The sequence below is a fragment of the Pinus tabuliformis genome, chromosome 7 (assembly GCF_031772625.1).
Source record: "Pinus tabuliformis cultivar Carrire ecotype Pingquan chromosome 7, CPIR1, whole genome shotgun sequence".
Classification (NCBI taxonomy): Eukaryota; Viridiplantae; Streptophyta; class Pinopsida; order Pinales; family Pinaceae; genus Pinus; species Pinus tabuliformis.
The window spans coordinates 1,397,434,919-1,397,460,859 of NC_142293.1; the positions used below are offsets into that span (position 1 = coordinate 1,397,434,919).

Sequence of the window (25,941 nt, forward strand, 5' to 3'; positions counted from 1 at the left end):
CTGTTCTTTGCTGGGCCCATTGCAGAGATGAGAGAGGAAAAAGCTTTTGCTGTTCCTTCATTTTCTTGCTGTTGATCTGAGAGAGGCTCTCCCTCCTCTGATGCATCCATGGTGCTCAAACCCCAGCAGCAGGAGGCCGCTGAGGGGCAGCTGCAAGCAGTTGCAAGCTTCTTGCGGCGTTCGCTGGCTAGGGCTGTGTAGCTCCTTCAGCAAGCAGTGCACGATGGAAATAATAGTAAAACAATTGTTATTAAGAATTATTCATAAATATTAATTAACATGTCTTTACAATTTATTTAAAAATTAATTTAATACTAAATCACACATTATAGATTATCTCAACTCAATTTTGCTTCGCAAAAGAAAGACAGGCCATTTGAGTGATAACAATAAAAGCTTTGTTTCATATTCCCATGCCTTCATTGCCACAAACACAATTGCATTCAACTCTATATCAATCATGCTCAATTCCCATGAACTTTGTAGGAGACAATTGGTTGTGCAAACCAAGTTTCTTGGAATTGACATCTCATTGAGTTGCAACTAAGTTTCTCCATATCAATTTGAACCAAACACCGCAAAAAACTAAAGTTATAAAGCTTCATTACAACCAATGAGGTAGGATGCTCACCAAAAAACGACATTTTAGCACAACATTTTCACTTTCATTTCTATTTTTTTATGAAGGCTTTAATTGATCATCTCACACCTTGACAACAATTCATAATTCAATTAGCTATATTTAAACTAAGCGATAGGTACTAGCTACTATGTAGCACTTGTTTTTATTTTATTTTTTTTACATGTGGGAAAACCTATCATAACTCAGTTGTCAAACCAATAGTGATGACAACCATCTCTGATTGCTAATCGCGAATGCAGGTTGGCTCATCACCGTTAATCAAGGAAAACCACACCACTTGGAATAACCCGCTGGTGGTCCGTAAGGGGTACGTTTTCACTCTTGCCAGATGCCTCTGGGTCTTGGGCCGTTAACCTGTTTCCTTACGTTTGAGGAAGATGAACTCTTAGCCAAGCATTAGCAGTTTTAGGGCATACTCCAGGCCCTAACACTTGTTTTTATTACTATTTGTTAACTAAAGAACAATATTAATTTGTTTGTTTTTTTTAAAACTAAGCAATAATATTGATTTATTTGTTACTATTTTGTAACTAGGCAATAATATTGATTTGTTTTAGTTTATAAAAAATCAGTTTGTGTATGGATAATATTTGAAAACGATCTAGACTAAACCATCAACCAAGCATTAGCAGTTTTAGGGCATACTGCTAAACCATCAGCTAAGCAAGCATTAGCAGTGTTAGGGCATACTCCAGGCCCTAACACTTGTTTTTATTACTATTTTTTAACTAAAGAACAATTTTATTTTTTTGTTTTTTCTTAACTAAGCAATAATATTGATTTATTTGTTACTATTTTGTAACTAGGCAATAATATTGATTTGTTTTAGTTTTTAAAAAATGAGTTTGTCTATGGATAATATTTGAACATGATCTAGAGTAAACCATCTACTCAAACAAATCATTTGTCGAGAAGCTAAGAGTGTTTATTGTGAAGCTTTAGAAGGGGAAAAAACCAAATACATCAATTGGTTGAAGAAGCACTCTATCCCATAAGCTATCTTTAACCTAGTAGACATCGAAATAATTTTCTTTAATTTTCCTTTTTTTTACATTTATTTTCCATATCAAATCCAGCATCGTTGCATCGCATTGAAACAACGAATGACAAGAGGTTTTCGCTTCGCTTACAGACTAACCATGGTAACTTGCAACATGGATGCAATTTCACATCAATGAGCCTACACAAAATTTGAGGGGGAGCCTCACGGCGACGTAGAGGGCGGAGGAGGACGCCGCCCGACGGATAAGGCGTGGAATAACGGCACGTTTGGGAGCCGGAAAGGGCCAAAAATGTTGGCCCGTCATCATATTCCCCATAAAACATCTCCAACATAAAGCTCATATATGAGCGAGGAAACGAGATAAGGTAAACTGCTGAGTGAAGAGAGCTATCAATGGCTTCCATTCCCGCAATCACGCAATCCCTGGATAATCGCTCAGTCCTGGCGTTCAACTGTGCACACAATTACCAATTCCATCATCCCTTGCTTTCTAATTCTCATTCTGTGTCTTTCTTATGTGTACCCACTTCACTTCACAGGCTTAAAGTGAGCAATAAACATGGAATAGGCCTCGTGAACATTTGCACTGCTCGTCTACCTAATAGACGAATTCCCTGTGCACCAGCCAAGGCAGGGAAGCTAACCACTGCTCGAGAACTCTGCGACTATGATGTATGTAGCGCAATGCGAGAGCTCATGCTTTCAGATTAATGCCTAATACATTCTTTTATTTGATTTCCCCATTAAAGCCCGCTCTGAGGTTTATGTTTATATGTATTAATCACAGTCCATTTAGTTATTTATTTTTTGTATTTCTTGTTGGAGATGGTGAAGCTCAGGGTAACTCTGTTCTAATTAGGGCAGAGCATTCACATTCTCACCGTGTGGCTTGGAAGCTCCACAGCCACTTGCAAATTTGATCATTGCTGATGATTTGGCTCACCTATTAATGCTATTGCCCATTAACATTAGATTAACCAGTTTACAAATTTTCAATCATTGTAACCCACCGACTTATGATTTTACTCATACAGACTATATTGGCCCCACTTACAAAATTTCGATCATTGCAGCCCACCTGCTTATAGTATTGCTCGCTTCTGGCATACTTTTAAGTTTTAACCGTTGTAGGTTACCTGCTTATGATTTTGCTTATAAATGCACTCGATTCTGCGGAGCATACTAACAATATGTATATAGCGTAGTTTTCGTAGATCAAAACTGTGCCTTAAATTCAGCTCTGATGATCTAGTGTGGAACACTCTTAGCTGAGCCTTGTTTTATAACATTGTTACCAAGAGTCTTTCAATAAGAGTTTTGTTTTATAACATTGTTAGCAAGAGTCTTGCAATATGAGTTTATCCCACAGATGTCTTTGGTCCCAAAACTTTACGACCATAGAGTAAAGACGGGGGTGGTCAAGGTATGAGAGAAACAATCCTTTGATGGAATATACTGAAAGTGAAGTTGGAAGCATTGCCTCCCACTGTTTTCAAGGTGGTGTACCCTTTGCTCAATCTTGCTCCAGGAGCTGGGACCAAACTAAATGAAGGGTAAGAAAAAATGACTGCTGTATGGATATAGGAACACAACTTTTACCATTGATCTCTGTAGGTAAGGTTAATTTATACTGCCTCCTTCTAAGTCGTATTGAATGCCATTCACTTATGCTGTAGAAGTTCAAACTTTCATTGCAGAATGTGTAAAACATCAAACTATCCTTAAACACCCACTGCTCTAAGGGATAGCAAAATAAGGTCATTGCAAAGGGTAAAATAATATTGGTAATCCTAACAAGGATGCAGCCATCTCTAGCAAAATGAGATCCTTTATTTTTTCAATCTAAAGGCTAAGGAGTGTTACTAAAAGTGTTGGAAAATGGATCTTGGCAGCTATTTAATCTTATTCTCCTTAACCTTGATATTTTCTTGTGAATCTTATTTATCTTTATGTTTTTTAGTTAGATCTTTTCATCAAACAATATCAAGAGCAGTAATAACAACAATAGAGGGCACATATATTAGGCTCTCAGCTAGGGCAAAACCCCTCTAAGAGGAAAACCCAGAAACTTTTCTCTTCTTAGAATCTGCTTCAAATGAGATACAAAGACCCAAACCATAGACCAATCCTTCTCCTAGTACCAAGTCAGCCCTTCTTCAAGTCCTTCCTTGATTCTGCATCAACCAGCTTCAATACTGCAACTTCAACTTGCCAGCTTCACTACTGCAACTCGTCTTGCAACTTTGACATTGCAATTTTGGCCTTGTAGCTTCTCTGGAAACCCTAATCTAGCCTCCTCTTGAGACCTTCTTAGAGCAAGACAACTCTCCCAAGGTCAACGAGGTCAATATAGGATTTTCTCCTTTCCAGCTATAAGATTTTGCACTTCGTCCTATTGCAACTCAGACCTACAGTTTCGGCCTCTTTTTGCAGCACCAAAAACCCTAGAAATTCGCACGTGTGAGAGAGATAGAGCCCAAAACCAAGATATTTTGTCCTTCTTTCTTCTCTTAGACATTCGTTCTCCTTCTTCCAACTTCTTAGCTACAGATCAAACTCTTTCTTGATAGATCAAACTTGTGGAGTGAGTGTATTCCAAATGAAGTCTAACTGCTCCTTTATATAGCCTTCTCAAGGGGTTGAATTCCCTCCTTTAGGCCGACTTGATGTTCCCAAGGTCGATTTGTACTTTTGGAGTTTCTAGGACTTTCTAGACTAAAAAATAATTTACAATTATAAACTCGGAAGGGTCTTATAAATGTTGACTCCTTTGACTCAAGACAATAAATCATAAGACCTAACAAACCCTAGAAGCACGACGAATATGCTTTTACCTAGAAGACAATCAATAATGAGCATGAAATCCATGCTTTAATAATAATATTTTTTCTTTTCTTTTCTTGTTTGTTAAATAGGATACATTTATAAATGAGTACAATAATTATGAAGATCGAAACTAGTTACATTTCTCAACACTTCCTCTTAACTAGGGAGGTATTCATAATTGTACAACTAGTACAACATCATATCTCAAACTGAAGAGTTCTCATAATAAGAGTTGGATTGATAAGCCATACTGTAAGCATCATCATCATGACCAACATTGTCTCTGAGGCCTAACTAGACAAACTCTACTTTAATTAAGAGCATTGTGCTATGAGGCACTACCTCTACAAGGTATATACCCCATTTGGATGTCTACAAGGCATGTCCTTTTAGGAATATTCTTATCTTGGATCTCCAATCCTGTGTCCTAAAAGAATATCGCTCCTCTTCGATCACTCTTCTCTTGGATACCTACCACATCCTCAAAGAGTGTCAGTAACTTTCTTTTCTTGGATTTTTTTATCCTCAAGATAACCACAAATGCTTATCCAATCCTTTGCCATTCTCTCTTCATCACCTGAAGAAGAGAATGCACGTGATGTCCAACACCACTCCCTCTCAACCAAAGAGAACATCCCTATTCTCCTTTAATCTTGAGAATAAACCCTTGCTCCTATACAAGGAGACTCCTTTACTCCCTCTCAAAATCAGAGGAGCTCTAGACATCCTTCCTATTTGGGAAGTCATCATCACAAGCCTTATAGCTTGTCTCAAGAGAGTATCAACTACCAGTTCTTCATAGCTACCCGACTCCCTCTTTCCTTTGCATCATTGAGCTTTCTTTCTTTCAAGGTATCATGGAGCCACCTTCTCTCTTCAATCTTGTGACAGGTTCCAGGCCAATCTTCTTGCTCATCACTTTCTTCTTTGATATGAAGGCATTACATTGAGCCTTCCCAAACTTCAAGTTGATCATAGCTTCTTCTTGAAAGTGATCTTCCTTTGACCTTCAGGTTATCTTCTCGCACCGCTACCTTTTAATCCCAAGATGTCCATATCTTGACTTCACAGTTGCCAGGTACCAGATATCGAGCTTCCCTCAATATCCTTCATCCATACAGTTGAACTTGCCTCAACTGCCATCATATATTCCTGCAACATTCTTCCAGGTAGCAAAATAATATGTTAACCAGATAATGAAAATCAGACTTACCTCGTCATGATACCTTCTTGTTTCATGAACATCCTCATCGACCATCTCTGCTTGAAACTTCTTTCATGCATTTGAGTGCCCAAGGATCAATCTTGATTACCAAGTTACAAAGACTATATTGGATGTTAATCATTATTATATATTATTCTAGAGAAAGTCTTAATCTTTATACATCCTTTAGTAAGGCAAATCCTTATTCTTTTCAAGCATCATATATCTATATACCTAAGCATACTTTATGGCCAACTTTCTTTCCACAAGATTCTCTGCATATGAATCTTATCCAAAGTTTTTATATCCAGCATGCATTCCTATGCTTTCATCCGATCATCTAGCTATTCATAGATTTCACAAAGAGCTTGCATTCTGACCCATTGTATTCTTTCATCCCTTTACCAGTATTGATTCCACATTACATGGAATGTCTACTAACCTATGTCATAGTGCTTCTTCAAGAACCTTCCATAATTATGGTTCTTCTAGGATCATGATGATTCTTTTAAGCAAGATGACGATGATCAATATGCAAAATGGTCTATCTATCCATCTATCTAGATGATCTCTGCACAACAACTCAATCATGTAAAAATTCTAGACATGCTACTATCATATGCTTCCTTTTATGATGCTATGCAAAACATATTATTCTAAAGGAAAAATTAAACTTCATAGAGACCCCGATAGTCAACGAACCTGCTTTAGTAGTAAAGATCCATCACTTCTTCCTTCTCAGGTTCTATCACTGCCTCAGCTACATGAGCTTCACTCATTTCCTTTCTCTTATTGTTCTGTATGCTTGGACAATACCTCTTGTAGTGTCCAAATTCATTGCACTTGAAGCATTGAACCTTGCACATGTCTTTCTTCCTGGACATACCAAACTTTCCCTTTTTCAGCTTCTTGACTCGGGCTAGAAAGGCTTGAGATTGCTCATCAGATCCAATATCATCCTTGACCTTGATACTTGATTCTTTCAATATGCACTGCACCCACAACTCATCAAAGGGAGTTGAATCCTTCTTGGAGTAGATGCTTGTTGCAAAGCTGCTCCATTCTGGTGGCAATGCATTTAGTACACAGATGGTTACTTCAGAATCAGTAATTGGTTCCCCAAGTCCTTGTAGATGGTCTCTTAGTTGAGAGACTTTCATGAGAAAGGATGCCTATAACACCCTCCTTCCACATCTCCCCAAGTAATCGGCCAATCGGGGTAAACATGTGACAAGAGGCTACTATGATGGGATTCAACCTCCTATATGACCTTAAGGAAGTGGAATCGATGGAAACACAACATACAAACCTTCCACATTAGCTACATGTTAAATTATGGTATGTTCTATGCTTAGAGCAATTTACTTCAATTTCTTCTTATTAGCCCAATGTCAATTCTCAGTATAGCAATCACATTAACATATAAGTAAAATGTTGATAGAACATAAATAAAATCGACAGAAGACAAGCCAAGACAAGAGACACAAGATGTGGCGGCTAGCCAGGGACAAACCCCAATGCGGGGAAACCCTTTGATCAATTCTTCTATATTCTTCAATAATTCAGCAAAGAGAGAGAGATAGTACAATATCACAAATCTGTGATTTTATATCAGCAGCAATACAACACTAATCAGCAAGGTCAAAGCTGGTCAAACAGCTCCCAATTTGACCTCAAGTCAACCTTGAAGAACTCGGTCTTCAACAACAAGCATAGGCAGCCCAAAACAGTCCACAATACCTAGTCAAACTACAGTCAATGTCTGGTCAAACCTGCGACAACTCTTTGACAGTCAACGCAGGTCAAAGAGTGGTCAAACCTGGTAAAAAAGGCTGAATAGAAATGCGGCTAGCCTAGGAGAGGCTGCCCAACCCAAACCGCAGTCAAGAAAGCCTCCACGTTGGGAAACACGATCCAATCTGCCCACTTGCAGCTAGGTCAACCCAAGTTAACGCTGCCCTAACCAGAAATCTGCGTCCTCCTTTCAACCACTTGTGTGAGAGAGAGAAGCTCTTCTAATGCGTAGGAGAGAGAGAAGATGTGTGGTGAGATGAGTGGAATAATGCCACAAGGTCTCCTCCTTTTATATGAATCGTGGAGGATAAGTTGGGGGTGTACCACACACTTTAATTGCTGGCAGACCTTGACAAATTGTCAAGAAATACAAATAAATTCATATCTCCATGAATACATGTAGGTATCAGATGATCGTTAGATCAATCCCACACCTCTCAACGAGAGGAATCCAAGAAAAATATCAACTGCCATAAATAAGATGACCCACATGGAGTTTGGCCCTAGTTGCCAATTTTAACACTCCCTCTCAACTAGGGAGAACTCCATCTGCTAATCCATCTGTCTGTCGGTACTATCTCTGCCATCAAATGCACTGCCCTGCACTGCTCGGCTCTGCTCTGCTAAACTATGAAGAAGAAGAAATGATCGAGGATGTATCATACCATCCTCTACTGACCCGAAGTCAGTCCCAGATAAAAGAGAGTGCCCAATAGCGCTCTTACTGACCCGAAGTCAGTCCCAATGAAGAGAGTGTGTCATACCACTCTTACTGATCCCAGATCAGTTCCAAAAGAGAGTGAGTTATATCACTCTTACTGACCCAAAGTCAGTTCCAATTGATCCCAGATCAATGTCATCCTAGCATAGGGAGTACGGTAGATACATGATGCGTCCATCGGTACTACTATGGTCCCTATCCTCATTTCCCTACTCATTGGCCAGATGAGAGGTACTTCCCATGAGTCCCAGACTGCATGGGTAGGATGTCTCAGCAGGAGAAGGATGAACCACTCATCCTGCCTACATGTCGCCATGAGGTATCACAGGGGAAGGCTGAACCATTCACCTTGTACACAACGCACCACTAGGGGAGGGTGAGTCACCCTATGGTCGCTCGTCGCTCCAAGAAGTACCCCAAGCCCCCCGGAGCTCCCAGAGCTCAATGTATGCATCATACAGGACCCTCATAAGAGGGTCTCTCAATGACTCCTAGTCGTTCTCGGAAAGTCAAGAATTTGACCTTTCCCAGGGGCTTCGTCAGAATGTCAGCGACTTGCTCATCTATCCCAATATGATGGAGCCTTATTGCTCCTCGCTGTACCATATCCCGGATAAAGTGGTACCTGATATCGATGTGCTTGGAGCAATCATGAAATACAGGATTCTCGGATAAACGAATCCCACTCTGGTTGTCGCAGAGGATCACGGTAGTATCCAATGTATGTCCAAACAACTCACTAAAGAGCTTCCTCAACTAGACAGCCTCACAGGAGGCCATACTCGCAACAATGTACTCTACCTCAGCGATGCTCAAAGCCGTTGACTTCTGCTTCCTGCTCATCCAGGAGATTGAGGCAGAACCCAAAGAGAAACAACACTCGGAAGTGCTCTTTCGGTCCACCACACTGCCTGCCCAATCAGCATCAGAATATCCATGTAGCCTCACATCTCCGACAGTGTATCTCAACCCATGAGTGATTGTGCCTCGAAGATATCTCAGAAGATTCTTGGCACCAATCCAATGTGAGTGATGAGGCTCAACCATATATTGGCTCAACGTGTTGACTGCAAAACATATATCCGGACAAGAGTTCACCAAGAACATCAATGCTCCTATGAGTTGACGATATTTCCCAAAGCAGGTCCGGGAGCACTATCGCATGACTTCTTGAAGTTAAGCTCCATCGGGGTAGTCACGGGCTTGCAGTCCACCATACTGAATCTCTCCAATATCTTCACCATGTATTTTCCTTGAGATAGGAAAATCTCTCTTGGCTTCTGCCAGACCTCCAGCCCTAGGAAATAGTGCATCAGTCCTAGGTCCTTCATCTCAAATTCGGAAGCCAACTCCCTCTTACATTTGTGAATGAGAGGGTTTGCACCTGTCAGGAAGAGGTCGTCAACATACAGCACCAGTATGAGAGGCTTATCATCCTCAACCTTAAAGTAAAGGTTTGGATTGACTTCACTCCTAGTGAATCCCAGCGTCATCAAGTAGCTATCGATCCTCTCATACCAAGCTCGGGGTGCTTGCTTTAGCCCATAGAGAGCTTTCTTCAACCTGCATACGTGTGATTCCCGATTATGAATCTCAAACCCCTCGGGTTGTTCCACATAGACTTCCTCTTTAATCGAACCATGCAAGAACGTAGTCTTGACATCCATCTGATGTAGGTTCCATCCTTGCGAAGCAGCAAGGGCTATGATCGAGCAGATGGTGGTGTATCGGGCAACAAGTGCAAATATCTCGTCGTAATCTACACCTTCCTTTTGAGAGAAGCCTTGAGCAACAAAGCAAGCCTTATATTTTTCAGCACTCCCATAAGCTCCATGCTTTATTTTGTAAAGTCACTTCGAGGTGACAACTGTTTTGTTCTGGGGTCTGGGGACTACATCCTAGACATTGTTCTTCATGATGGACTCGTATTCCTCATTCATAGCATCCTTCCATACTTGATGCTTCACGGCTTCTTTGAACGAAGAAGGCTCATTTTGAATGATGGTGGTTATAATGGTCAAGTATCCCTGATACCTGGTCGGATTCTTACTTTCACGGAAAGTCCCTCTGGGTGCAATATGTCCTTCGGCATCATCAAGTGTCCCCCTAAGCCATGAGGGCCTCTTCCTAGAAGAGGAAGGCTCTTGCGGAGGGGGATCAATAGGATCCATAGGTTCTTCCACATCAGGCATCGTCTCATCTTCCTTTTTATTCGGCTTTCTGGTGTCAGCTTCTTTAGTTTTCCTTAGAGATTGTCAACCTTGCTAAGAGCCATATCTTCGTCAAAGGTGACATCATGACTAATCTCGACTTACCTTTGACCAACCACATAGATTTTATAGCCCTTAGAATTTTCGCTATAGCCCACGAAGATTCCCTTCTTTCCAGATGCACCCAATTTACTCCTTTTCTCTTTTGGCACATGAAAATATACAGGACTTCCAAAAATTCTAAAATGAGAGACATCAGGTTTCTTACCAGTGAACATCTCTTCGAGAGTCTTGGAATCCAATGCTTGATGAGGACATCGGTTTTGAACATATACGACAATATTCACAACTTCAGCCCATAGAAACTTCGAAAGCCTTTGATCATGGAGCATGGCACGAACAACTTCCACAATCGTACGGTTCTTCCTCTCAGCCACACCATTCTGCTCAGGAGTGTATGGTGTTGTGGTCTCCCTCTTAATGCCAGCTTCTTTGCAAAAGTCATGGAACTCATTGGATTCATACTCGGTCCCATTATCAGTCCTTAAGATCTTGATTCTCTTCTCGGTTTGATTCTCGATCAAGGCTTTGAAGTGACGGAACCAGGAGAACACTTCATCCTTCTTTTTCAAGAAGTATATCCAAGTCTTGCGAGAATAGTCATCTGTAAAAGTGAGATAATATAAATATCCTCCCAAAGAGTTCACGAGCATCATACCAGATATGTCGGAGTGAACCAACTGCAAAATGTCGGAGGTCTTGCTATGGCTTGAGGGAATGGTCCCTTGTTGAGCTTTCCTTCGGCACATCCCAGACATACACCTTCTTGCTCTATTTTGAACTCGGGCATCCCTGTCACCATTTGTCTCACACCGGGTAGAGCCTTATAATGAAGGTGTGCAAACCTCCGGTGCCATAGTTCAGACTAGAGAGATGTGTCGCAAGACATGACTCCCAACGGACTTCCTCCAACTTGATGTAAAGAGTCAACTCAAAACCCAAGAGTGAAAGCATCTTTAAAATTCTTTTTGCATACATGTACCTTGCCATCGATGAAGGACACCTTGTAGCCATTGTCTTCTATTGCCGAAATGGACACCAGGTTCTTCTTGAGATCAGGTACATATAGGACTTCTTGCAAATGAATTGTGTTACCCTGATTTAATTGAAGAGTAACATTCCCTACACCCTTTACAGGATAGGTGGAATTTTCTCCAAGAATAATCTCCAAGTTTGTCTCCTTCTCTATCAGATTAGAAAGCGCTTCCTTGTAACCAGTGAAGTGCCTTGAGGCACCACTATCAATAAGCCAACTGCCCAACGAGTCCGGAGGAGAGGGCCGATATCAGATAATATTCATCTTGCTTATTGTTAACAACATTTGATTCATACCTCGAGTTCCTTGCTTTCTTGGAGGGTTGACCACTTCCTTGATTTTCGAAATTCCTCTTTCCTTTGCTATTGAACCTGCCATTCCTTTGATTGTGGTTGGAGTTGCCCTGAGAGTGATTTTGATCATCGTCATGAGATGTGTCCTTCCTATTGGACACTCCCTCGCATAGTGGCCAAATTTATTACAAGCGAAGCATCTTCCCTTTCTTCCACCCTTTGATTCGGCCTTTCCTTTGAATTTAGACCCAAAATTATTTCTCCTTTTAGCTTGAGAGGAGAAAGCAGTGGGGTTGCCTTTGCTTGAAGGCATTTCTTGCTCTACCATCCTTGTCTCTTCTTGAATGCATCTCGCCATCAATTCCTCAAATCCCGGAATTCGATCATTGTTGAGAAGAGTGGTTCTAAATACATACCATTCGGATGGGAGCCCTCCAAGAGTAGTGATAGTTAGTTCCCTGTCAGCAATGACTTCTCCAATCGATAGGAGATCATTCTTGATCTCAATGATCCTTAAGAAGTAGGATTGAATATCCTCGTCTTTGCCCTTCTTAATATCCTTCAGCTTATTTTTGAGGAACAAAACTTGATTTGCATCACTAACTTTAAACAAGCTTTCTAGTCTATCGTAGATCTCCTTGGAGGTGTTTAGCTCGGAAACGTAGGCCACAAGACGCTCGTTAATAGAGTCCTGGATGATCTTCTTTGCTTTGACTTCACCCTTCGTGTACTTGTTCCTTGTAGCAGTCGGTGCATTTGATGGAGGCTCCATAATTCTGCCTCTCACATAATCCAACACTTCCTGCTCTTCCAATGTCAGATTAAGAGACATCTTCCATCCATGATAGTCAGAATTCTCACGGAGCTTGTCTTTGGTGGGGAAGTGTGATGAGGAACCCATGAAGCCTTTTGACTTTTTTCAACTGCCTTTGGTGATTGCTCTTGCTCTTGCTTGGGCTTTGTCTTCATCTCAGCTCTGATACCATGTTAAATTATGGTATGTTCTATGCTTAGAGCAATTTACTTCAATTTCTTCTTATTAGCCCAATGTCAATTCTCAGTATAGAAATCACATTAACATATAAGTAAAATGCTGATAGAACATAAATAAAATCGACAAAAGACAAGCCAAGACAAGAGACACAAGATGTGGTGGCTAGCCAGGGACAAACCCCAATGTGGGGAAACCCTTTGATCAATTCTTCTATATTCTTCAATAATTCAGCAGAGAGAGAGAGATAGTACAATATCACAAATCTGTGATTTTATATCAGCAGCAATACAACACTAATCAGCAAGGTCAAAGCTGGTCAAACAACTCCCAATTTGACCTCAAGTCAACCTTGAAGAACTCAATCTTCAACAACAAGCATAGGCAGCCCAAAACAGTCCACAATACCCAATCAAACTGTAGTCAACGTTTGGTCAAACCTATGGCAACTCTTTGACAGTCAACGCAGGTCAAAGAGTGGTCAAACCTGGTCAAAAAGGCTGAACATAAATGCGGCTAGCCTAGGAGAGGCTGCCCAACCCAAACCGCAGTCAAGAAAGCCTCCACGCTGGTCAACGCTGTCCAATCTGCCCACCTGCAGCTAGGTCAACCCAAGTCAACGCTGCCCTAACCAGAAATCTGCGTCCTCCTTTCAGCCACACGTGTGAGAGAGAGAAGCTCTTCTAATGCGTAGGAGAGAGAGAAGATGTGTGGTGAGATGAGTGGAATAATGCCACAAGGTCTCCTCCTTTTATATGAATCGTGGAGGATAAGTTGGGGGCATGCCACACACTTTAACTTGCTGGCCGACCTTGACAAATTGTCAAGAAATACAAATAAATTCATATCTCCATGAATACATGTCGGAATCGGATGATCGTTAGATCAATCCTACACCTCTCGACGAGAGGAATCCAAGAAAAATATCAGCTGCCATAAATAAGATGACCCACATGGAGTTTGGCTCTAGTTTCCATTTTTAACACTACAAGACTCCTAGGAACCATCCCAACCACTCATGTAACTAGCCCTTGGGTTCCACTGAGTTTTTAGACCAATTAACCTTTTCGGACGCTCCCATAATATGGGCATGCTTGTGTCCAAAAGGCTTTGGACGCTCCCACAACATGGTATTCCAGCGTCCAGGGACTATTTTGCTCAGTGTTGTGCTAGTGTCCTCGGGATTTGAGCCACTTTTTCAGTGCCAGTCCAGGTCACTGCCTACAGTTAAATGACACCTCTAGAACAAAAATATAACAATGGAATGATGATACAAATACAATTACTTGAACAAGGGCTTGATTGGACCCCTACTAACCATGACAAACATTTCGTCAAACATATCACAAATATGTAATCTACAAGTGTAAACAACAGATTTAAGCATAGGGGTCTCATACTTATCTGAGAATCACTAAGAAGCATTGTTCCCTTATATCATTAGCTGCATTATCATCTATTAGGTCATAGATACATTGTTCATTCATTTACCAATCAAAACATGAGGGAAGCCATACATCATCACTGTCAGAATACATGCTTATAACCAACATAATAACAATAGAAATATCAAGGATACATCAGCCATAAATTCCACATATAAACCAGTACATTTATACATCAGATATCAAGGAGAGAACCTCTTATTAATGAATGCAAAATCCAACCCGGGATGGGACTACCACATTCCACCCGACCATAGAATGGCTGAGCCAATTCTCTCTTCAGCCATTCACCCCCGTGCCATATTCCAAGCATGAATGTGAGACTCAAACCAAAAGAACCAACCAGGGCATCTCGAGGCTAAGCCACCTCATCCTCATCAATAGAAACTAGGTTTATTGTAATCCATCCCGGATCACTAGACCAACACAATAAACATGTAATAACAGGCTTTACCATGATCTCCACCAGATCACTAGGCCAAAATAAGCATGGATGCCACCGGATTTCTCCACCTACACCATGAGGAATTTTCCTGTCTCCTAGTCTCTCAGGCTTTACTACAATCCACAGTCCGATCCAAGGATCACTAGGCCCTAAACCGAGACTCCACCCTCTAGGCTTTACCGTATATCCCGCCATTCACCGGCAAGGATTCCTAGGCCTAATCAAGGGCAACCACCTCTAGGCTTTACCATATATCCTGCCATTCACCGACAAGGATTCCTAGGCCCACTGAGGCAACACAAAATTCGGCTTTATCGCAACCCACAGTCCGGTTCAGGGGTTATTAGGCCATGTGTTTTATCATTTGGAGATCCACCTCACTCAACTTTGAATCCATCTGACAATCCAACTCAACCAAAACATGAGAACCTCATCACACCATGGCTATCTGGAAATGACAAGGCTAGGCTAAAAAACACTGTCACACCTGGAAAAACCCATGCCATAACAACAAAAGAACCACATGCAATACCATGCATGCCAAATCTAGCAAGGAAAACACACATGCAAATCGATACCTGCAAAGAATCCTGCTGTAGCTGCTTGATCCTTCTCTTCCTTGCTTGCTCCTTCCTTCCTCTTGCTTTCTTTGCCTTTTCTTGATCTAATGCCAAAGTGCTCCAAGAAAACTCTAAGTGTCCAAGAGTGAGAGAGAGAGAGAGAAAATAATGAGAGAGCTCCAAAACTGAACTGACAAAAGGTTACAAACTGATCCTCAGAAGCCTTTTTATCAATTAGGCCTCTATTTTCTTCATTTTCCATTATTTTCCTTCAATTTCCTCCTCACATGCAACCTGTGACCTTTCACCTTCCTTTTCTCCAAATTCCATTATTTTCATAAATAAATGTGCAAAAAATGCCATTTTGCCTTTCCAAAGCCTTAAACATTGCCTTTGCCAATTTCCTTAGCCATAATAAACCAAGTGAACACCCACGCTAGGATGTCTTGTCAACATTCAGCTTGGAATAAGTGTCCCATCAACCGTGGTTCTTATTTTGCCTTTATTATCTTTTATTACATGGATTTTTCACGAGGGCTGTTACAGAACCCTCCCCCTTGGGGGACACCGTCCTCGGTGTTCGACCACACTTATACCTCAACAAAACCGCTGAAAAGAAATCATACTGTCCATGGAGCTTTATAACATAGCTCGATGCAGTATTTATAATGATCACCCTGCTGAAAAGCAAATCAACATGACAACATAACAACATGCCAAGTATAGTGACGTGACACCCATACTGCTTATTGGAGCTTTATAACATAGCTCAGGGCGGTATTTACATCCATATACATATGTACATATATCAAAACATCACCCAAACATAAGCCAAATCATATACCAAAAATCATACCAAAACTGCTTTGCCTCAACCGGTAAACAATGAAGGATACATAGGCCACATCTGATCCGCCATCTCCCATGTAGCTTCATCGGGCCCAAAGTGCTTCCACTGCACTTTAACCTACTCGATTGCTCGGTTTCGGAGCATGAGCACCTTTTTCTGCAATATACACTGAGGCTTCGACTGGAATTATCCATCTGGCTCCACCTGCAATACAGACTAGTCAATCACATGATCAACATCTTTACCATACTTCTTAAGCAATGACAGATGAAAACATCATGGACTTTCACTGTTGGAGGCAGTGCAAGTCGATAGGCTACTAGCCCAATCCTCTTAATAGTCCTGAAAGGTCCACAAAACCGTGGTGCCAGCTTGGCACATGATCCATTCCGCAAGGAGTTCTTCTTCAGTTTGATGCGCAAGTACACCTGTTCTCCAACTTGGAACTCCTTGAACAACCTGTTCCGATCTGCGTAGCTCTTTTGCCTATCTTGTGCTGCTTTCAAATTCTTCTTGATTACCTGCATTTCCCGTTCCATTTCCGCTAACATGTTCGGTCCAATCAACACCCTGTTAACTGGATTACTCCAACTGATGGGAGTTTTGCAACTCTGCCCATACAATGCCTCAAACAGACTCACCTTCAAAGATTCCTGGTACCCATCGTTGTAAGCGAACTCTACCCGTGGAAGATACTCTTCCCACTTTTGCAGCTGATGCATCACGTACATCCTTAACATGTCCTCCAATATCCTATTGACCCTCATAGTCTGTCCATATGTCTGCAGATGATAAGTTGTACTGAAGGCCAACTCTGTGCCCAAACCTGCAAACAACTCCTTCCAAAACTTGGAAGTGAACTTTGCATCCCTCTCTGACACAATCTTCTTTAGAACTCCATGCAATCTAACCACATATTTGATGAATACCTGTGCGACATCGCTAGCTGAGAATGTAGACTTCACTGGAATGAAGTGTGCAATTTTTGTCAACCTGTCCATAACAACCATGATGGAATCATGCTGTCTCACTGTCCTTGACAAACCTATGATAAAGTCCATGGAAATGACCACCACTCTAGAATCGCAATTCTCTGTAGCAATCCACCTGGACGCTTACACTCTGCCTTCACCTGCTGACAATCCAAACACCTAGCCACAAACTCTGCTACATCCTTTTTCAAATTCGACCAATAATAAAACTTCTTCACTGCTGTCAGCGTCTTCTGATAACTTGGGTGACTTGAATATGGTTTCGCATGAAACTCCCTCAAGATCACCTTTTTGAGTCATTGCTATCTAACTCATATATCCTGTCTCTAAACTTGACTAATCCATCCGCTGTGAGACAATAGTCCATACCTTGTGCACCTGCACCTTTACCACTACCTGTACCTATATTCTGCTGCAACCTGTGCACAATCTCCATATACTTGACATCCCACTGACCTGCCTGCAAGATCCTATCCTGTAGATCTGTCCCATAGGAACTCATAGCTGCTATATGATTTACCTATGTCTACCTGCTAAGAGAATCTGCCACCCTGTTCTCTTTACCTTTGATATACTTGATCTCAAAGTCGAACTCACTGATCGTGGCTAACCATCAAGCTTGTCTTCCATTCAAGTTCGGTTGGTCAAGTAGATACCGCAAACCACTGTGATCACTCATCAATACAAACCTCCCGCCCAGAAGATAGTGCCTCCACATCTTCAATGCATGTATGATCGCTGCTAGCTCAAGATCATGCGTCATATAGTTTTTCTTGTGCTCGTTCAATTTCCGTGACTCGTAGCATATCACCTGTCCATCTTGCATAAGGACTCTACCAAGTCCTCTCTTACAAGCATCTGTACATAGTACATGCTACAAAATCTTTGTCTAGATATGCAATCTTTAACACTGGTGCATGTGTCAGCAACTGCTTAAGCTGCTCAAAACGGGCCTCACACTCCCTTGCCCATTCAAACTTCTTACCTTTCCTCTGCAATGATGTAATAGGTTAAGCAATCTGTGAGAAGTTTCTGATGAACCTCCTGTAATAATTTGCCAATCCCATGAAGGATCTCACCTCATCTACATTTCTAAGAGCTACCCACTCCATGATAGCTCTTATCTTTTATGGATCCATTGCTATGCCATCCTTGGAAACAACATGTCCCAAGTAATGTACCTCAGTCTGAAAGAAACTGCACTTGCTGAGCTTAGCATACAACTGATGCTCTCTCAACAACCTCAACACTGCTGCCAAATGCTCGACATGCTCTTCCTCATTTTTAGAATATACCAATATGTCATCAATGAACATAATAACAAACTTGTCCAAATAGGGACGCAATACACTATTCATCAAGCACATAAAGGTAGATGGAGCATTAGTCAAACCGAATGGAACTACAACAAACTCATAATGCCCATACCTGGTCCGAAAAGCTGTTTTGTAAATGTCCTCCTCTTTGATGCATACCTGATGGTATCCTGATCTCAAATCAATCTTTGAGAACACTATTGCTCCCTTCAGCTAATCGAACAAGTCATCAATCCTCGACAACGGATACCTATTCTTGATAGTCACTTTGTTCAACTGTCTGTAGTCAATGCATAATCTGAGAGTACCATCCTTCTTCTTCACAAACAATACTGGTGTGCCCAAGGTGATACACTTGACCTAATTTATCCCTTGTCAAGCATCTCTTTCAGCTGCAACTTTAACTATAACAACTTAGGTGTGCTCATCCTGTAAGGTGCTTTTGATGCTGGAGCTGCCCCTGACACTAACTCAATAGAAAAGTCTACTTCCTTGTGAGGTGGCAACTCTAAAATCTCCTCGGGAAACACATCCTGAAACTGCTGTAGAACTAGGTACCTGCTCAAAACATCTGCATCCTCAACTTCCTTACCTTTGTCGCTAGAAATATGCACTGCAAATAACACACACCCTTTTCTGCGACTGTGTTTTGCCTGCATAGTTGTCACCATCCTAACTGATGTGGCTTTCTTCTTTCCCTGTAAGACTCTTGGTTCCCCATTGTCATCCAAGCACTCAATGGCTTTGTCATAACAATCCACCTTGGTCCTATGAAGGTACAACCAATCCATGCCCAACAACATACTGTATGATCCCAACGGTAATACATTCAAATGTGCTGCGATAGGCATACCATTCAAATCAAATGCACAAGCTCTTACCCAATGATGAACTCACTTCTTTGTACCTGTAGCCAACTGCACTAACCAAGATTATGCATGCACTTCTTTATTCAAACCACACTTATCCACCAAGTTAGGACTAACATAACTATAATTAGATCTAGGGTCAATCAAAATAGAAACAACTTGATCACAAAGCTTACCGTCCATCTCAATAATAGATGCCTGATGGTCTGTCTGTCTGTTATCCAGTGCTGCATAGATCCTAGGAATACTTTGTCCAACATCCCCAACAATTTGCACATCCTGTGCACTATATATTTGAGGCCTACCACCCTGATTCTATGGACAATCTCTCTTAAAGTGTTCCTTACCGCATGTCCAACACTCCAACCGTCCAATACCATCACCTCTATGTTCTTACTGTGACCCATGTCCCTGTCTAGCTGCATTGAACTTCTTTTGTGGTGCCACATTTTCTTTCTCTTTTGCATTCTAAGGCCTTGTTCTTTTCGGCTGCCATTTACCTTTACCTTTATCATTCTTCCCTTTCCATCCTGGCTGAGATTCATTCTTACGCTTTGACTGTTCATGGCAATGCTTCAATTTTCCAATAACTTCTTCAAGTGACCGAGACTCATCATACTCAATCTGATCTCTATATGCTAATGGAAAACCACTGACAAATCGCTGAACTTTAGCCTTCTCATCTTTAAGATACGGTACATACCTCAATATCTTCAGGAACTTAGTCATGTACTCTTCATCTGTCATTGATCCCATCTTTAGCTCATAGAATTCTTTGGCCTTACTGTTGTAGTACCTTTCTAACAAGTACTTCTTCTTGAAAAGCCTCTTGAACTCATGTTCTTCTTGAAAAGCCTCTTGAACTCATGCCAAATCAAGTCTTTTGTTCTGATGTCTCTGACCCGCTTCACATCTTCCCACTAGATATCTGCTTTACCTTTCAAGCTGAAGATAACAATTTTGGCCTTCATGTTTTCTGTGTACTCATGCAACTCAAAGAACTTGTTCATCCCAAGTATCTAAGCCTCTGCATCTTCTGGTTTCTTCAAGTCTCCATCAAAAGTAGGTGGCTTTGTTTTCTTAAATTCATCTGGCAAGTATCCCCTATCACTCCTCCTGTAAGGATGATAACGATGACGTCATGATGCTTGTCAGAACCAGAACTAGAATAATACTTGTATCCATCACCTCTCCTATCCGGAGTATCCAACAATCTGCCATCTCTAACCATGTCATCTCTATCCGACCTGTGACCACCATGAGACCTATTGCCATATGCCCCATTAGTTCTGTCCTCTTGTCCATGGCTGATCTGAAGTGGCCCCTGTCGTTGCAATTCTGACAAACTTTGAAGAAGTATTGCATTAACCTCTGCTTGTTTCTCTTGTGCCTGCATGATTTTGTCATTGTCTGCCTTACAACTCCTTATTTCTTCCTTCAAGCTTCTCAATGTGTCTGCTAAATCAAAAGAGTTCCCAACACCACGTTGCTGATCTAATTCACACGGAGAATCTTTGTAGTCTACCATCTTGCCAGCGATTTTGATCTCTTTCCTGCAAGACATACTATGTCAGCTAAACCAAATCATAATAAACCAACGTACCTTAGCATAATTCGGGGAGGATATCTCATTTGCAAGATCAACCAAATCAACGTAATACATGTACAAACATAATCATGACAACATATATACATATAATACATAAGCATCTAACCATATAACCATCATTCTAGCTAGAGTCTAGTCATCAATGCATGACCATATCAACTACACATACCATGACTTCATGCATGACAACAACAACCATACCAATGTACATTGACGATACACAAGCATAAACAACATGTAACCAATCATACACTCATGACGACACACTTCACAACAACAACATCCTCTTTCACATGGCGACATCACTACAACCATGACCGACACCATGCATATGCAACAAGCATATAGACTACGAGGATGATTAACACACGTGCAACCGACATGAATGCATGACCAACACACATCACCTATCCTCCAAGGTGTGAACCATGCTTTGATACCACTCTGTAACACCCTCCTCCCACATCTACCCAAGTAACTGTTGGTCAAGGTTGTCATTGATGTCAATATGGCATTGTTGGAGATGGAAAATATTCTTGTGATACATGCCTTAAACCCTTTCATGATGTTGCCCTAACTACATGACAAAACCCTAAGTACATTTATGCCCTAGATTGGTGATGCATGATCTAAATGCCCATAATACTCTAGAAGATGCCTTAGCCCTAACACATTGATGCAAGTCCTAATACTTATGATGCCCTTAAGATACATGAATGGAAGCCTATGTGTATGAAGCCCTAATCCTAATGAAGAAGCCCTTGCCCTAATGTCCATGAAAAGCCTTAGATCATTGATGATGAAGCCTTAAATGAAGATGCCCATGAATACATATTGAAAAGGCACCCTAATCTTGTTGATGTCCATGATACCTTTAAAGAAGCCCTAATCCTAATCAGCTTGATGACCTAATTCTATAAAGAAGGAGCCCTAAACATTGGATGCCTAAAACTAAAATCCTAATGGCTGCCATAAATAAAATAATAATGACAGTCTCACAAAAATAATTTTATTGGTGGTAAAATGACCCTATTTAAGGACTTTTTCCTCTTTCTAATGAGCTATTACACACCCCCAAATTCCTTACCGTTGAAGAGAAATCAATTTATGAAATTAGCATATGTCAAAGATTGTCAAACTGTCCAAGTCGACTTGAGTAGGTTCATAACCCTTGGCAAAGAGACGTGTCCCTTCAGAATATGGAAAAACCACTATAAATATAAAGCTAAATTCGTCCATTCGAGCTCAAATTTTTTGGTGGAGACAAGACAAGAGGTAGAGAAGCAATCGCAGCCTAGAAAAGCAAGGAAGACAAGTTTGTGGAATTATTCTTGGGTTAAATAGTCTCCCCTAGGTTCGAGTTAGGAGCAGAGAAGTCGTTGTAGTTGTTGTGGTCGAAGCTGCTATGGTCGAAGTTGTTGTAGTTGCTGTGGTCGCAGTTGTCGTAGTTGAAGTTGCTGTAGTTGTTGTGGTTGAAGCTACCGTGGTCGAAGTTGCCGTAGTTGCCTTGGTCGAAGTTGTCGCTGCTGTTGTAGTTGAAGCTGCCGTAGTTGCTGTGGTCGAAGCTGTCGTAGCTGTTGTAGTTGAAGTTGCCGTGGTTGAAGCTATCGTGGTCGAAGCTGCTATAGTTGTCATGGTTGAAGCTGTCGCGGTCGAAGTTGTCGTGGTCAAAGTGTTGATTTATTGGGATTGGACAAATAGAGCTTGTTGAAGTCTTCTCTTGAGAACATAATAGGGCAGAGTTGGAGAACTTTGTGAAGTAGCATATTGAAGATTTGTGGAGATCATTGAAGACCATGATGCATTGAAGCCATCATGAGGTAACCTTGGAGATTTTGTTTGGGTGACATGAAGAGAAGTGGTGATACCTTCTAAGAAGACAAGGTTGTCATTGATGACGTGACGTGGAGACTAAGGGAAGGCATAGCTGAATATTGACAAGGCTTGTTGAAGAAGACATTGGGAGCTGTGAAGTATAACCAAATACAACTTGACGAAGCAAAGTAAGGGTTGGAGCCTTAGAGGATCAAAGTCCTCAAGAAACCAGGTCGGAGCCTGAACCAGATATAGGGTTGGAGCCCTTGAGGTTGGTGCCTCAAAATTGACAAGGTTGGAGCCTTGGAAGTCCAAGTCGGTGCTTGGCAAATACAGGTTGGAGCCTAGGAGATTGAAGATCGATGTCTTCATCTAGGGTTGGAGCCCTACATATATTGTACTTGATTTATTGTAAAGAAATTAATAAAATGATTTATTCTTATTGTTCATTTTGTGTTCTAAATATAAGTGATTTAACTTCTAAAAGTAACAATTGAAAAGAAATACCGATTCACCCCCCCTAAGTATTTCCAACAATAACCGGCCAACCGAGGTAAACATGTGACGAGAGACTACTATGATGGGATTCAACCTCCTATGTGACCTTAAGGAAGTGGAATCGACGGAAACACAACATACCAACCTTCCACATTAGCTATAGGATTCCCAGGAACCATCCCAACCACTAATGTAACTAGCCCCTGGGTCCCATTGAGTTTTTAGACCAATTAACCTCTGGACACTCCCATGATATGGGCATGCTTGCATCCAAAAGGCTTTGGACGCTCCCACAACATGGTATGCCAGTGTCCAAGGACTATTTTGTTCAGTGTTGTGCCAACATCCCTGGGATTTGAGCCACTTTTCCAAGCCCAAAGCACAGATCACTGTCCAGAATTAAATGACACATTCAAAACATAAATATAACAAGGGAATGATGATACAAATGCAATTACTTGAACAAGGGCTTGACTGGACCCCTCTAACCATGACAGATATTTCGTCAAACATATCACAAATATTAAATCTACAGGTGTAAACAACAGATTTAAGCACAGGGGTCTCATATGTTGATGTTTGGTAGCATCGGATGTGCTCTAAGCCTCAAAATTTGTAGGGAGGCTAGGACACATGTATTCTAGAATACCTAGAAATCGTTTTGGGAAATTCCACCCGGAGAAGGTTTTATTAAAATAATTAATTATTTTTATTAAGATGGTTTTCAGCAATAATCACATCAAAATTCATTTGTCAACGCCTTTCGAACCAACAAGTGTGGTTCATCGTCAGGACAAGATGGATGCCTAAGTCTAAACTTAGGAAATAAAAATAATTAAAGGTTATTAGTTAAACTGAGGGTGAAACTTCTAGAAGAAGACGAGGATCAAGCCAAAATGATCTGAGCCATTGATTAGAATCTAATCTGGGCCGTTGGTGACTCAACGAGAAGATTATAAGAAGAGGCTTGATGGGCCTTTGGAAGACACATCGAGTGAGATCAAGTGATCAATTTTTGAAGAGAGCAGTGCAGCAGTTGCTGGAGAAGTGATCGAGGTGATTTCTTGTAGTGAGGGGCAGAGATAATTTTCTAGAGGAAATTTTCTTGATCCGGAGAGTGCAAGGCAGAGAGGACAGAAAGACGTCTAGAGAGGCTGATGCAGGGCCACGCAGAGCTTCGCTGTGGCAACATAAAGCTTCAGTAGGAGTCTAAAATTCTGCTGAGGAACAGTCGGGATCAAGTGCTGGAGCCGCGGTTTGAGACCAGGGGGACAGAGGGTTGAAGTTTCCAGCGAGCAGAGGATCAGAGGAGGTGCAGCGCAATCCTGACAACAGTGACACAATAGTTGCATGGGATGACGCAGTACTGCGCAGAGGCTCATCTCCAATGCAGATTAGTGCCGGATTTGCCTGTGACAGGGTGAGATCATCTCACTATCTTTTGTCCAGTTAGATCTTTGTGTAGGATTGCCGGTTTGGATCTAAAGAATTGTACTAAAAAAATACTGCTTAATAATACAAACCCTCAACTGCTGCACCGATTTTCCCGCATTGGGTTTTTCTGGGGACATTTGTCCAAAAACAACGGTTTCAATTGTGTGTGGTTATTTCTTCTTACTTAGTTCTTGTCTCCGCATATTATTTATGTTGTGAAGGCTGCAGTTGTATTTATTTCGATGTTTACTATGTAATACTGTAATAACTTGTAAGAGAATTAGCAAGTAGGAGAAATATAATCAGTTATTGCAGTAGTGAATCGGGGGATTTTCGAATTTTCACATCATACGTATCTGAGAATCGCTAAGAAGCATTGTTACCTTATATCATTAGCTGCATTATCATCTATTAGGTTATAGATACATTGTTCATTCATTTAGCAATCAAAACATGAGGGAAGCCATACATTATCACTGTCAGAATACATGCTTATAACTAGCATAATAACAACAAAAATATCAAGGATACATCAACCATAAATTCCACATATAAACCACTACATTTATACATCAGATTTCAAGGAGAGAACCTTTTATTAATGAATGCAAAATCCAACTTGGGATGGGACTACCATGTTCTTCCCGACCATAGAATGGCTGAGCCAATTCTCTCTTCAGCCATTCACCCCCGTGCCATATTCCAAGCATGAATGTGGGACTCAAACTAAAAGAACCAACGAGGGCATCCCGAGGCTAAACCACCTCACCCTCATCAATAGAAACCATGCTTTACTATAATCCATCCCGGATCACTAGGCCAACACAATAAACATGTAATAACAGGCTTTACCATGATCTCCACTAGATCACTAGGCCAAAACAAGCATGGATGCCATCGAATTTCTCCACCTACACCGTGAGGAATTTTCCTGTCTCCTAGTCTCTCAGGCTTTATTGCAATCCATAGTCTGATCCAGGGATCACTAGGCCCTAAACCGAGACTCCACCCTCTAGGCTTTATCGTATATCCTGCCATTCACCGGCAAGGATTCCTAGGTCTAATCAAGGGCAACCACCTCCAGGGTTTACCGTGTATCCCGCCATTCACCGACAAGGATTCCTAGGCCCACCAAGACAACACAAAATCCGGCTTTACTGCAACCCACAGTTCGGTTCAGGGGTTACTAGGCCATGTGTTTTATCATTTGGAGATCCACCTCACTCAACTTCTAATCCATCCGGCAATCCAACTCAACCAAAACATGAGAACCCCATCACACCATGACTATTCGAAAACGACAAGGCTAGGCTGAAAAACACTATCA

At 41.3% G+C, this 25,941-nt stretch overlaps 1 protein-coding gene across 2 annotated transcripts in view; it reads left to right on the forward strand.

Moving 5' to 3' along the window:
• Positions 1-1,960: 1,960 nt before the first annotated feature.
• Positions 1,961-25,941, forward strand: part of SKL2 (shikimate kinase like 2) — a 283,109-nt gene continuing 259,128 nt past the window's right edge. Inside the window, exon 1 of one of the 2 annotated variants that reach the window (XM_089459819.1) lies at positions 1,961-2,318. In XM_089459819.1, the coding sequence (XP_089315945.1) occupies positions 2,040-2,318 (279 nt within the window). In that variant the 5' untranslated portion in view covers positions 1,961-2,039. The remainder of the gene's footprint in view (positions 2,319-25,941) is intronic. The other variant, XM_089459818.1, reaches the window with a different exon arrangement.